The 14,064-nt window shown below is 28.1% G+C and overlaps 5 protein-coding genes across 5 annotated transcripts; all 5 read left to right on the forward strand.

The window, feature by feature from the left end:
* Window positions 1-204: 204 nt before the first annotated feature.
* LOC131620045 (uncharacterized) lies at window positions 205-612 on the forward strand. The gene has a single exon (XM_058891069.1). It carries the CDS (start codon window positions 205-207, stop codon window positions 610-612), a length of 408 nt encoding a protein of 135 aa, XP_058747052.1.
* A 2,588-nt stretch (window positions 613-3,200) lies between these two features.
* On the forward strand, window positions 3,201-3,608 carry LOC131620046 (uncharacterized). Its single transcript, XM_058891070.1, has one exon. It carries the CDS (start codon window positions 3,201-3,203, stop codon window positions 3,606-3,608), a length of 408 nt encoding a protein of 135 aa, XP_058747053.1.
* Window positions 3,609-6,196: 2,588 nt separating this feature from the next.
* LOC131620047 (uncharacterized) lies at window positions 6,197-6,604 on the forward strand. The gene has a single exon (XM_058891071.1). It carries the CDS (start codon window positions 6,197-6,199, stop codon window positions 6,602-6,604), a length of 408 nt encoding a protein of 135 aa, XP_058747054.1.
* Window positions 6,605-9,180: 2,576 nt separating this feature from the next.
* Window positions 9,181-9,588, forward strand: LOC131620048 (uncharacterized). Its single transcript, XM_058891072.1, has one exon. It carries the CDS (start codon window positions 9,181-9,183, stop codon window positions 9,586-9,588), a length of 408 nt encoding a protein of 135 aa, XP_058747055.1.
* Window positions 9,589-12,163: 2,575 nt separating this feature from the next.
* On the forward strand, window positions 12,164-12,571 carry LOC131620050 (uncharacterized). Its single transcript, XM_058891073.1, has one exon. It carries the CDS (start codon window positions 12,164-12,166, stop codon window positions 12,569-12,571), a length of 408 nt encoding a protein of 135 aa, XP_058747056.1.
* Window positions 12,572-14,064: the final 1,493 nt, after the last annotated feature.

The raw sequence follows: 14,064 nt of genomic DNA on the forward strand, positions 1-14,064 counted from the left end.
GTTATTATAAACAAATTCTAATATAAAAAAGTGTTCTTAAAAAATAACTTAAAAAAAATCTTAGGTTTTATGAGAGTTACAACCATATATTAAATTCATTTTAACGTTAAGATAATATTTCATATATTATAAATAAGACTATGTTGATCACCGACTAAGCAACCCAAATCTCCATTAAGACTCTGATTAAAATATCACAGTAAAATGGCCATGACATCATTCAATGGCTTTAACGTAATTGTGATCTTTATGATAAGCCTTACTTTGGTTTTGAGAATATCATTCTGCTCTGAGATCCCACAGCCACCTTCGAAAGCTCCTTCAAATGATATTGGTAATGCACCTAGGCCATTGTCATCATATGAGAAATATTTAACTACTTGTTCAAGCAAATTAAAGAAGGAATGTGGTAAAGAGATATTCTCTAGTGTATTTGTTGGAAATGGAACGGTTAGTGATTATTGTTGTCATAGCCTTGTGAATGACGTTGGAAAATCATGCCACTTTGAAATGACAATGTATGCAGCACAATTGCCAGTATATGTGAAAAACAAAAGAGAAATTTTAAAGAGGTGTTTGAATGTTTGGAATCATTGCAACATAGTTCGTTAACTGTAAGCTCACTGCTAACTTTAGTGACGAATGAATAAATGATAGACACGTGATGTATCAAATGAAAATTTAATTTTATATTAAATAAATTATTCTTATCTCGTGTATTTCATTTATAGATGGTCTAGTTCATGTTTTTAGCCTTCATTTAAATATAAACATATAATCATAAACCCTAAACCCTGTTTACTAAACCAAGCTTAATTCATGAGGCCAAAACCTTGCTATCTTCAAACATCTTGCACATGCATCCATGGAAATAGCTTGAATCCACAACTCCTTTCCTCCTTTATGTCTGTCGCCACCCTCCTTTTCTTCTCTCATATACATTCTGATTTTTGTAAAGTGGAAGGATGAGAAGAATGGTGATTAGGGCTGAATCGAAGTCTCTTCAAGGATTCAAAGCTTGACTACACATTCAAGAGGTTGATGAAGAACTTGGACTCCACTCTCCTTCTATCTCCAATCTTACGTGCTCTCCCTACTTCTCTAAGCTTCCTCAAAAACTGATTTTTCTGGCAAGGTTGTTAATGAGAAGTTATAACCAAACAAGTCCTTAAGTTCCTCATTTAAATGGTGCAAGGACCATAGTGCCCTCCAAATATGCAATATTTATTCCTTTGCCATCTTGTCCCATTCTAACTAAGTCTTTAAGATCTCTACTAGTATTCTCATTAATCAACATTGGGTGATAGTTATTGTGTTATAAGATAGGGATATTACATTTCCATTATTTTAAATAGACTTAGGCAAGTTAGAGCAAAAGCTTAGGATCTGTATGGTTCAAATGAAGTGAGGGAGGGGAGAGTTTTTGTTTGAGGGAAGGGGATGAGAGGGGATATGAGAGATTTTATTAATTAAATGTATGTTTGATTCAAAAGAGGAAACAGGTGGAGAAGGTAGGGATTTTAATTAAAAGTATGTTTTGTTCATGGGGGAGAGAATTATTAATAAGTTGCATTTTTATCCTTATAATCTTATATAATTGATATGAGATTCAAAGGTAAATATTTCATAAATATGTTTTAGTAAATATTTTTTAATAATGAATGATTACAAAATTTATAGTTTTACACATAACATTAAAAAAATTGAATACACTTTATTCATATTATAATTCTGCGACACAATTTAAACTATATACAACTTTTAAATATATGAAATAACTTATTATTAAATATTATATATTACAATGTAATAAATAAATAAATAATGAATGGTTTAAATTTGATATAAAATAAAATATAAGAGAATACATAACTAAATTAAGAAAACAAAAATAAATAGACATAAAAATAAAAATAATTAAAAAATGAAGAATGTTCCGTGAATATAATTTATATTAAGTACAAAACTATGACGATAATTTAAAGGTGAAGAAAAATTATAATAAGTTGATGGAAGCAGTAAAATATATCACACAAAAGAAAAGCATAGGTACGAAAGAAAATAAATAATTTTAAAATACTAAAATAAAAATAAGGATATTTTAGTAAAATAATAATTTTAAAATATCAAAATTCATATTCCCTCCCTTCCATTCAAATCCTCCAATATGGAGAGATAAAAAAAGTGTGTTTTGGTGGGGTTATTCTCCCATCCACTCCCCTTCTCTCCCACCCCCTCCTAAAATTTGAACCAAACATATTTTAATAGAAATATCCCCACTACCCTACCCTCCATCTACTCAAACCAAACATACCTTTAAATTCAAAAAATAATAATAAAGTCCAAGAACATTGTATAAACACCAACTCATTATGAAAAAAATTCAACATCTTACCTTTGAATTAGAAGCTTAAATATGTCAACAAAACTTCTTATTTCGAGTGGTTAGTTGTGTCAGATTACTAGATGATTGGATCACTTTGCAATTTTCTATTTTCTTATATTCCAATATCTTTCCATTAGATTTAATTGTGGACATACGATGATTTTATTAAGTAACAGTTTCATGTTTTTATTGTTTATCATTGTTTGTTAGAAATTAATTTAGTTGAGAGTTATGATAAGTTCTTAATAATAAGAATACAATCATATGTGACCTAAAAAATAGGTTATAATATTTATTTGTTTATTTAGTTGTATTGACTCATAATATTTTGTTTCTAACCTTTTAGAAATTATTTGGTTTATCATTATCCATAATCAATCCCTAAGTCTGAAAATAATTCTTTATAGTTGTGGATATATTTATTTAAAGAATTTGAAAAATTAATAAATGTTAAGCATGAATACTTACTTAATATATTAAATTAGATTAGATTACTAAAAAAATAAGTAACAGTGATATTTCTTTCAAATAAAAAATGGTGTGTCTTAATTTAAAATTTTACAATGTCTCTATTATAACGTAACATAAATTTTAGCAAGTTATTATAAAGAAATTCTAATATAAAAAAGTGTTCTTAAAAAATAACTTAAAAAATAACTTAAAAAAAATCTTAGGTTTTATGAGAGTTACAACCATATATTAAATTCATTTTAACGTTAAGATAATATTTCATATATTATAAATAAGACTATGTTGATCACCGACTAAGCAACCCAAATCTCCATTAAGACTCTGATTAAAATATCACAGTAAAATGGCCATGACATCATTCAATGGCTTTAACGTAATTGTGATCTTTATGATAAGCCTTACTTTGGTTTTGAGAATATCATTCTGCTCTGAGATCCCACAGCCACCTTCGGAAGCTCCTTCAAATGATATTGGTAATGCACCTAGGCCATTGTCATCATATGAGAAATATTTAACTACTTGTTCAAGCAAATTAAAGAAGGAATGTGGTAAAGAGATATTCTCTAGTGTATTTGTTGGAAATGGAATGGTTAGTGATTATTGTTGTCATAGCCTTGTGAATGACGTTGGAAAATCATGCCACTTTGAAATGACAATGTATGCAGCACAGTTGCCAGTATATGTGAAAAACAAAAGAGAAATTTTAAAGAGGTGTTTGAATGTTTGGAATCATTGCAACATAGTTCGTTAACTGTAAGCTCACTGCTAACTTTAGTGACGAATGAATAAATGATAGACACGTGATGTATCAAATGAAAATTTAATTTTATATTAAATAAATTATTCTTATCTCGTGTATTTCATTTATAGATGGTCTAGTTCATGTTTTTAGCCTTCATTTAAATATAAACATATAATCATAAACCCTAAACCCTGTTTACTAAACCAAGCTTAATTCATGAGGCCAAAACCTTGCTATCTTCAAACATCTTGCACATGCATCCATGGAAATAGCTTGAATCCACAACTCCTTTCCTCCTTTATGTCTGTCGCCACCCTCCTTTTCTTCTCTCATATACATTCTGATTTTTGTAAAGTGGAAGGATGAGAAGAATGGTGATTAGGGCTGAATCGAAGTCTCTTCAAGGATTCAAAGCTTGACTACACATTCAAGAGGTTGATGAAGAACTTGGACTCCACTCTCCTTCTATCTCCAATCTTACGTGCTCTCCCTACTTCTCTAAGCTTCCTCAAAAACTGATTTTTCTGGCAAGGTTGTTAATGAGAAGTTATAACCAAACAAGTCCTTAAGTTCCTCATTTAAATGGTGCAAGGACCATAGTGCCCTCCAAATATGCAATATTTATTCCTTTGCCATCTTGTCCCATTCTAACTAAGTCTTTAAGATCTCTACTAGTATTCTCATTAATCAACATTGGGTGATAGTTATTGTGTTATAAGATAGGGATATTACATTTCCATTATTTTAAATAGACTTAGGCAAGTTAGAGCAAAAGCTTAGGATCTGTATGGTTCAAATGAAGTGAGGGAGGGGAGAGTTTTTGTTTGAGGGAAGGGGATGAGAGGGGATATGAGAGATTTTATTAATTAAATGTATGTTTGATTCAAAAGAGGAAACAGGTGGAGAAGGTAGGGATTTTAATTAAAAGTATGTTTTGTTCATGGGGGAGAGAATTATTAATAAGTTGCATTTTTATCCTTATAATCTTATATAATTGATATGAGATTCAAAGGTAAATATTTCATAAATATGTTTTAGTAAATATTTTTTAATAATGAATGATTACAAAATTTATAGTTTTACACATAACATTAAAAAAATTGAATACACTTTATTCATATTATAATTCTGCGACACAATTTAAACTATATACAACTTTTAAATATATGAAATAACTTATTATTAAATATTATATATTACAATGTAATAAATAAATAAATAATGAATGGTTTAAATTTGATATAAAATAAAATATAAGAGAATACATAACTAAATTAAGAAAACAAAAATAAATAGACATAAAAATAAAAATAATTAAAAAATGAAGAATGTTCCGTGAATATAATTTATATTAAGTACAAAACTATGACGATAATTTAAAGGTGAAGAAAAATTATAATAAGTTGATGGAAGCAGTAAAATATATCACACAAAAGAAAAGCATAGGTACGAAAGAAAATAAATAATTTTAAAATACTAAAATAAAAATAAGGATATTTTAGTAAAATAATAATTTTAAAATATCAAAATTCATATTCCCTCCCTTCCATTCAAATCCTCCAATATGGAGAGATAAAAAAAGTGTGTTTTGGTGGGGTTATTCTCCCATCCACTCCCCTTCTCTCCCACCCCCTCCTAAAATTTGAACCAAACATATTTTAATAGAAATATCCCCACTACCCTACCCTCCATCTACTCAAACCAAACATACCTTTAAATTCAAAAAATAATAATAAAGTCCAAGAACATTGTATAAACACCAACTCATTATGAAAAAAATTCAACATCTTACCTTTGAATTAGAAGCTTAAATATGTCAACAAAACTTCTTATTTCGAGTGGTTAGTTGTGTCAGATTACTAGATGATTGGATCACTTTGCAATTTTCTATTTTCTTATATTCCAATATCTTTCCATTAGATTTAATTGTGGACATACGATGATTTTATTAAGTAACAGTTTCATGTTTTTATTGTTTATCATTGTTTGTTAGAAATTAATTTAGTTGAGAGTTATGATAAGTTCTTAATAATAAGAATACAATCATATGTGACCTAAAAAATAGGTTATAATATTTATTTGTTTATTTAGTTGTATTGACTCATAATATTTTGTTTCTAACCTTTTAGAAATTATTTGGTTTATCATTATCCATAATCAATCCCTAAGTCTGAAAATAATTCTTTATAGTTGTGGATATATTTATTTAAAGAATTTGAAAAATTAATAAATGTTAAGCATGAATACTTACTTAATATATTAAATTAGATTAGATTACTAAAAAAATAAGTAACAGTGATATTTCTTTCAAATAAAAAATGGTGTGTCTTAATTTAAAATTTTACAATGTCTCTATTATAACGTAACATAAATTTTAGCAAGTTATTATAAAGAAATTCTAATATAAAAAAGTGTTCTTAAAAAATAACTTAAAAAATAACTTAAAAAAAATCTTAGGTTTTATGAGAGTTACAACCATATATTAAATTCATTTTAACGTTAAGATAATATTTCATATATTATAAATAAGACTATGTTGATCACCGACTAAGCAACCCAAATCTCCATTAAGACTCTGATTAAAATATCACAGTAAAATGGCCATGACATCATTCAATGGCTTTAACGTAATTGTGATCTTTATGATAAGCCTTACTTTGGTTTTGAGAATATCATTCTGCTCTGAGATCCCACAGCCACCTTCGGAAGCTCCTTCAAATGATATTGGTAATGCACCTAGGCCATTGTCATCATATGAGAAATATTTAACTACTTGTTCAAGCAAATTAAAGAAGGAATGTGGTAAAGAGATATTCTCTAGTGTATTTGTTGGAAATGGAATGGTTAGTGATTATTGTTGTCATAGCCTTGTGAATGACGTTGGAAAATCATGCCACTTTGAAATGACAATGTATGCAGCACAGTTGCCAGTATATGTGAAAAACAAAAGAGAAATTTTAAACAGGTGTTTGAATGTTTGGAATCATTGCAACATAGTTCGTTAAATGTAAGCTCACTGCTAACTTTAGTGACGAATGAATAAATGATAGACACGTGATGTATCAAATGAAAATTTAATTTTATATTAAATAAATTATTCTTATCTCGTGTATTTCATTTATATATGGTCTAGTTCATGTTTTTAGCCTTCATTTAAATATAAACATATAATCATAAACCCTAAACCCTGTTTACTAAACCAAGCTTAATTCATGAGGCCAAAACCTTGCTATCTTCAAACATCTTGCACATGCATCCATGGAAATAGCTTGAATCCACAACTCCTTTCCTCCTTTATGTCTGTCGCCACCCTCCTTTTCTTCTCTCATATACATTCTGATTTTTGTAAAGTGGAAGGATGAGAAGAATGGTGATTAGGGCTGAATCGAAGTCTCTTCAAGGATTCAAAGCTTGACTACACATTCAAGAGGTTGATGAAGAACTTGGACTCCACTCTCCTTCTATCTCCAATCTTACGTGCTCTCCCTACTTCTCTAAGCTTCCTCAAAAACTGATTTTTCTGGCAAGGTTGTTAATGAGAAGTTATAACCAAACAAGTCCTTAAGTTCCTCATTTAAATGGTGCAAGGACCATAGTGCCCTCCAAATATGCAATATTTATTCCTTTGCCATCTTGTCCCATTCTAACTAAGTCTTTAAGATCTCTACTAGTATTCTCATTAATCAACATTGGGTGATAGTTATTGTGTTATAAGATAGGGATATTACATTTCCATTATTTTAAATAGACTTAGGCAAGTTAGAGCAAAAGCTTAGGATCTGTATGGTTCAAATGAAGTGAGGGAGGGGAGAGTTTTTGTTTGAGGGAAGGGGATGAGAGGGGATATGAGAGATTTTATTAATTAAATGTATGTTTGATTCAAAAGAGGAAACAGGTGGAGAAGGTAGGGATTTTAATTAAAAGTATGTTTTGTTCATGGGGGAGAGAATTATTAATAAGTTGCATTTTTATCCTTATAATCTTATATAATTGATATGAGATTCAAAGGTAAATATTTCATAAATATGTTTTAGTAAATATTTTTTAATAATGAATGATTACAAAATTTATAGTTTTACACATAACATTAAAAAAATTGAATACACTTTATTCATATTATAATTCTGCGACACAATTTAAACTATATACAACTTTTAAATATATGAAATAACTTATTATTAAATATTATATATTACAATGTAATAAATAAATAAATAATGAATGGTTTAAATTTGATATAAAATAAAATATAAGAGAATACATAACTAAATTAAGAAAACAAAAATAAATAGACATAAAAATAAAAATAATTAAAAAATGAAGAATGTTCCGTGAATATAATTTATATTAAGTACAAAACTATGACGATAATTTAAAGGTGAAGAAAAATTATAATAAGTTGATGGAAGCAGTAAAATATATCACACAAAAGAAAAGCATAGGTACGAAAGAAAATAAATAATTTTAAAATACTAAAATAAAAATAAGGATATTTTAGTAAAATAATAATTTTAAAATATCAAAATTCATATTCCCTCCCTTCCATTCAAATCCTCCAATATGGAGAGATAAAAAAAGTGTGTTTTGGTGGGGTTATTCTCCCATCCACTCCCCTTCTCTCCCACCCCCTCCTAAAATTTGAACCAAACATATTTTAATAGAAATATCCCCACTACCCTACCCTCCATCTACTCAAACCAAACATACCTTTAAATTCAAAAAATAATAATAAAGTCCAAGAACATTGTATAAACACCAACTCATTATGAAAAAAATTCAACATCTTACCTTTGAATTAGAAGCTTAAATATGTCAACAAAACTTCTTATTTCGAGTGGTTAGTTGTGTCAGATTACTAGATGATTGGATCACTTTGCAATTTTCTATTTTCTTATATTCCAATATCTTTCCATTAGATTTAATTGTGGACATACGATGATTTTATTAAGTAACAGTTTCATGTTTTTATTGTTTATCATTGTTTGTTGGAAATTAATTTAGTTGAGAGTTATGATAAGTTCTTAATAATAAGAATACAATCATATGTGACCTAAAAAATAGGTTATAATATTTATTTGTTTATTTAGTTGTATTGACTCATAATATTTTGTTTCTAACCTTTTAGAAATTATTTGGTTTATCATTATCCATAATCAATCCCTAAGTCTGAAAATAATTCTTTATAGTTGTGGATATATTTATTTAAAGAATTTGAAAAATTAATAAATGTTAAGCATGAATACTTACTTAATATATTAAATTAGATTAGATTACTAACAAAATAAGTAACAGTGATATTTCTTTCAAATAAAAAATGGTGTGTCTTAATTTAAAATTTTACAATGTCTCTATTATAACGTAACATAAATTTTAGCAAGTTATTATAAAGAAATTCTAATATAAAAAAGTGTTCTTAAAAAATAACTTAAAAAAAATCTTAGGTTTTATGAGAGTTACAACCATATATTAAATTCATTTTAACGTTAAGATAACATTTCATATATTATAAATAAGACTATGTTGATCACCGACTAAGCAACCCAAATCTCCATTAAGACTCTGATTAAAATATCACAGTAAAATGGCCATGACATCATTCAATGGCTTTAACGTAATTGTGATCTTTATGATAAGCCTTACTTTGGTTTTGAGAATATCATTCTGCTCTGAGATCCCACAACCACCTTCGGAAGCTCCTTCAAATGATATTGGTAATGCACCTAGGCCATTGTCATCATATGAGAAATATTTAACTACTTGTTCAAGCAAATTAAAGAAGGAATGTGGTAAAGAGATATTCTCTAGTGTATTTGTTGGAAATGGAATGGTTAGTGATTATTGTTGTCATAGCCTTGTGAATGACGTTGGAAAATCATGCCACTTTGAAATGACAATGTATGCAGCACAGTTGCCAGTATATGTGAAAAACAAAAGAGAAATTTTAAACAGGTGTTTGAATGTTTGGAATCATTGCAACATAGTTCGTTAAATGTAAGCTCACTGCTAACTTTAGTGACGAATGAATAAATGATAGACACGTGATGTATCAAATGAAAATTTAATTTTATATTAAATAAATTATTCTTATCTCGTGTATTTCATTTATAGATGGTCTAGTTCATGTTTTTAGCCTTCATTTAAATATAAACATATAATCATAAACCCTAAACCCTGTTTACTAAACCAAGCTTAATTCATGAGGCCAAAACCTTGCTATCTTCAAACATCTTGCACATGCATCCATGGAAATAGCTTGAATCCACAACTCCTTTCCTCCTTTATGTCTGTCGCCACCCTCCTTTTCTTCTCTCATATACATTCTGATTTTTGTAAAGTGGAAGGATGAGAAGAATGGTGATTAGGGCTGAATCGAAGTCTCTTCAAGGATTCAAAGCTTGACTACACATTCAAGAGGTTGATGAAGAACTTGGACTCCACTCTCCTTCTATCTCCAATCTTACGTGCTCTCCCTACTTCTCTAAGCTTCCTCAAAAACTGATTTTTCTGGCAAGGTTGTTAATGAGAAGTTATAACCAAACAAGTCCTTAAGTTCCTCATTTAAATGGTGCAAGGACCATAGTGCCCTCCAAATATGCAATATTTATTCCTTTGCCATCTTGTCCCATTCTAACTAAGTCTTTAAGATCTCTACTAGTATTCTCATTAATCAACATTGGGTGATAGTTATTGTGTTATAAGATAGGGATATTACATTTCCATTATTTTAAATAGACTTAGGCAAGTTAGAGCAAAAGCTTAGGATCTGTATGGTTCAAATGAAGTGAGGGAGGGGAGAGTTTTTGTTTGAGGGAAGGGGATGAGAGGGGATATGAGAGATTTTATTAATTAAATGTATGTTTGATTCAAAAGAGGAAACAGGTGGAGAAGGTAGGGATTTTAATTAAAAGTATGTTTTGTTCATGGGGGAGAGAATTATTAATAAGTTGCATTTTTATCCTTATAATCTTATATAATTGATATGAGATTCAAAGGTAAATATTTCATAAATATGTTTTAGTAAATATTTTTTAATAATGAATGATTACAAAATTTATAGTTTTACACATAACATTAAAAAAATTGAATACACTTTATTCATATTATAATTCTGCGACACAATTTAAACTATATACAACTTTTAAATATATGAAATAACTTATTATTAAATATTATATATTACAATGTAATAAATAAATAAATAATGAATGGTTTAAATTTGATATAAAATAAAATATAAGAGAATACATAACTAAATTAAGAAAACAAAAATAAATAGACATAAAAATAAAAATATTAAAAAATGAAGAATGTTTCGTGAATATAATTTATATTAAGTACAAAACTATGACGATAATTTAAAGGTGAAGAAAAATTATAATAAGTTGATGGAAGCAGTAAAATATATCACACAAAAGAAAAGCATAGGTACGAAAGAAAATAAATAATTTTAAAATACTAAAATAAAAATAAGGATATTTTAGTAAAATAATAATTTTAAAATATCAAAATTCATATTCCCTCCCTTCCATTCAAATCCTCCAATATGGAGAGATAAAAAAAGTGTGTTTTGGTGGGGTTATTCTCCCATCCACTCCCCTTCTCTCCCACCCCCTCCTAAAATTTGAACCAAACATATTTTAATAGAAATATCCCCACTACCCTACCCTCCATCTACTCAAACCAAACATACCTTTAAATTCAAAAAATAATGATAAAGTCCAAGAACATTGTATAAACACCAACTCATTATGAAAAAAATTCAACATCTTACCTTTGAATTAGAAGCTTAAATATGTCAACAAAACTTCTTATTTCGAGTGGTTAGTTGTGTCAGATTACTAGATGATTGGATCACTTTGCAATTTTCTATTTTCTTATATTCCAATATCTTTCCATTAGATTTAATTGTGGACATACGATGATTTTATTAAGTAACAGTTTCATGTTTTTATTGTTTATCATTGTTTGTTGGAAATTAATTTAGTTGAGAGTTATGATAAGTTCTTAATAATAAGAATACAATCATATGTGACCTAAAAAATAGGTTATAATATTTATTTGTTTATTTAGTTGTATTGACTCATAATATTTTGTTTCTAACCTTTTAGAAATTATTTGGTTTATCATTATCCATAATCAATCCCTAAGTCTGAAAATAATTCTTTATAGTTGTGGATATATTTATTTAAAGAATTTGAAAAATTAATAAATGTTAAGCATGAATACTTACTTAATATATTAAATTAGATTAGATTACTAACAAAATAAGTAACAGTGATATTTCTTTCAAATAAAAAATGGTGTGTCTTAATTTAAAATTTTACAATGTCTCTATTATAACGTAACATAAATTTTAGCAAGTTATTATAAAGAAATTCTAATATAAAAAAGTGTTCTTAAAAAATAACTTAAAAAAAATCTTAGGTTTTATGAGAGTTACAACCATATATTAAATTCATTTTAACGTTAAGATAATATTTCATATATTATAAATAAGACTTTGTTGATCACCGACTAAGCAACCCAAATCTCCATTAAGACTCTGATTAAAATATCACAGTAAAATGGCCATGACATCATTCAATGGCTTTAACGTAATTGTGATCTTTATGATAAGCCTTACTTTGGTTTTGAGAATATCATTCTGCTCTGAGATCCCACAGCCACCTTCGGAAGCTCCTTCAAATGATATTGGTAATGCACCTAGGCCATTGTCATCATATGAGAAATATTTAACTACTTGTTCAAGCAAATTAAAGAAGGAATGTGGTAAAGAGATATTCTCTAGTGTATTTGTTGGAAATGGAATGGTTAGTGATTATTGTTGTCATAGCCTTGTGAATGACGTTGGAAAATCATGCCACTTTGAAATGACAATGTATGCAGCACAGTTGCCAGTATATGTGAAAAACAAAAGAGAAATTTTAAACAGGTGTTTGAATGTTTGGAATCATTGCAACATAGTTCGTTAAATGTAAGCTCACTGCTAACTTTAGTGACGAATGAATAAATGATAGACACGTGATGTATCAAATGAAAATTTAATTTTATATTAAATAAATTATTCTTATCTCGTGTATTTCATTTATAGATGGTCTAGTTCATGTTTTTAGCCTTCATTTAAATATAAACATATAATCATAAACCCTAAACCCTGTTTACTAAACCAAGCTTAATTCATGAGGCCAAAACCTTGCTATCTTCAAACATCTTGCACATGCATCCATGGAAATAGCTTGAATCCACAACTCCTTTCCTCCTTTATGTCTGTCGCCACCCTCCTTTTCTTCTCTCATATACATTCTGATTTTTGTAAAGTGGAAGGATGAGAAGAATGGTGATTAGGGCTGAATCGAAGTCTCTTCAAGGATTCAAAGCTTGACTACACATTCAAGAGGTTGATGAAGAACTTGGACTCCACTCTCCTTCTATCTCCAATCTTACGTGCTCTCCCTACTTCTCTAAGCTTCCTCAAAAACTGATTTTTCTGGCAAGGTTGTTAATGAGAAGTTATAACCAAACAAGTCCTTAAGTTCCTCATTTAAATGGTGCAAGGACCATAGTGCCCTCCAAATATGCAATATTTATTCCTTTGCCATCTTGTCCCATTCTAACTAAGTCTTTAAGATCTCTACTAGTATTCTCATTAATCAACATTGGGTGATAGTTATTGTGTTATAAGATAGGGATATTACATTTCCATTATTTTAAATAGACTTAGGCAAGTTAGAGCAAAAGCTTAGGATCTGTATGGTTCAAATGAAGTGAGGGAGGGGAGAGTTTTTGTTTGAGGGAAGGGGATGAGAGGGGATATGAGAGATTTTATTAATTAAATGTATGTTTGATTCAAAAGAGGAAACAGGTGGAGAAGGTAGGGATTTTAATTAAAAGTATGTTTTGTTCATGGGGGAGAGAATTATTAATAAGTTGCATTTTTATCCTTATAATCTTATATAATTGATATGAGATTCAAAGGTAAATATTTCATAAATATGTTTTAGTAAATATTTTTTAATAATGAATGATTACAAAATTTATAGTTTTACACATAACATTAAAAAAATTGAATACACTTTATTCATATTATAATTCTGCGACACAATTTAAACTATATACAACTTTTAAATATATGAAATAACTTATTATTAAATATTATATATTACAATGTAATAAATAAATAAATAATGAATGGTTTAAATTTGATATAAAATAAAATATAAGAGAATACATAACTAAATTAAGAAAACAAAAATAAATAGACATAAAAATAAAAATTATTAAAAAACGAAGAATGTTTCGTGAATATAATTTATATTAAGTACAAAACTATGACGATAATTTAAAGGTGAAGAAAAATTATAATAAGTTGATGGAAGCAGTAAAAAATATCACACAAAAGAAAAGCATAGGTACGAAAGAAAATAAATAATTTTAAAATACTAAAATAAAAATAAGGATATTTTAG

The sequence above is a fragment of the Vicia villosa genome, linkage group LG7 (genome assembly GCF_029867415.1).
Source record: "Vicia villosa cultivar HV-30 ecotype Madison, WI linkage group LG7, Vvil1.0, whole genome shotgun sequence".
Taxonomy (NCBI): domain Eukaryota; kingdom Viridiplantae; phylum Streptophyta; class Magnoliopsida; order Fabales; family Fabaceae; genus Vicia; species Vicia villosa.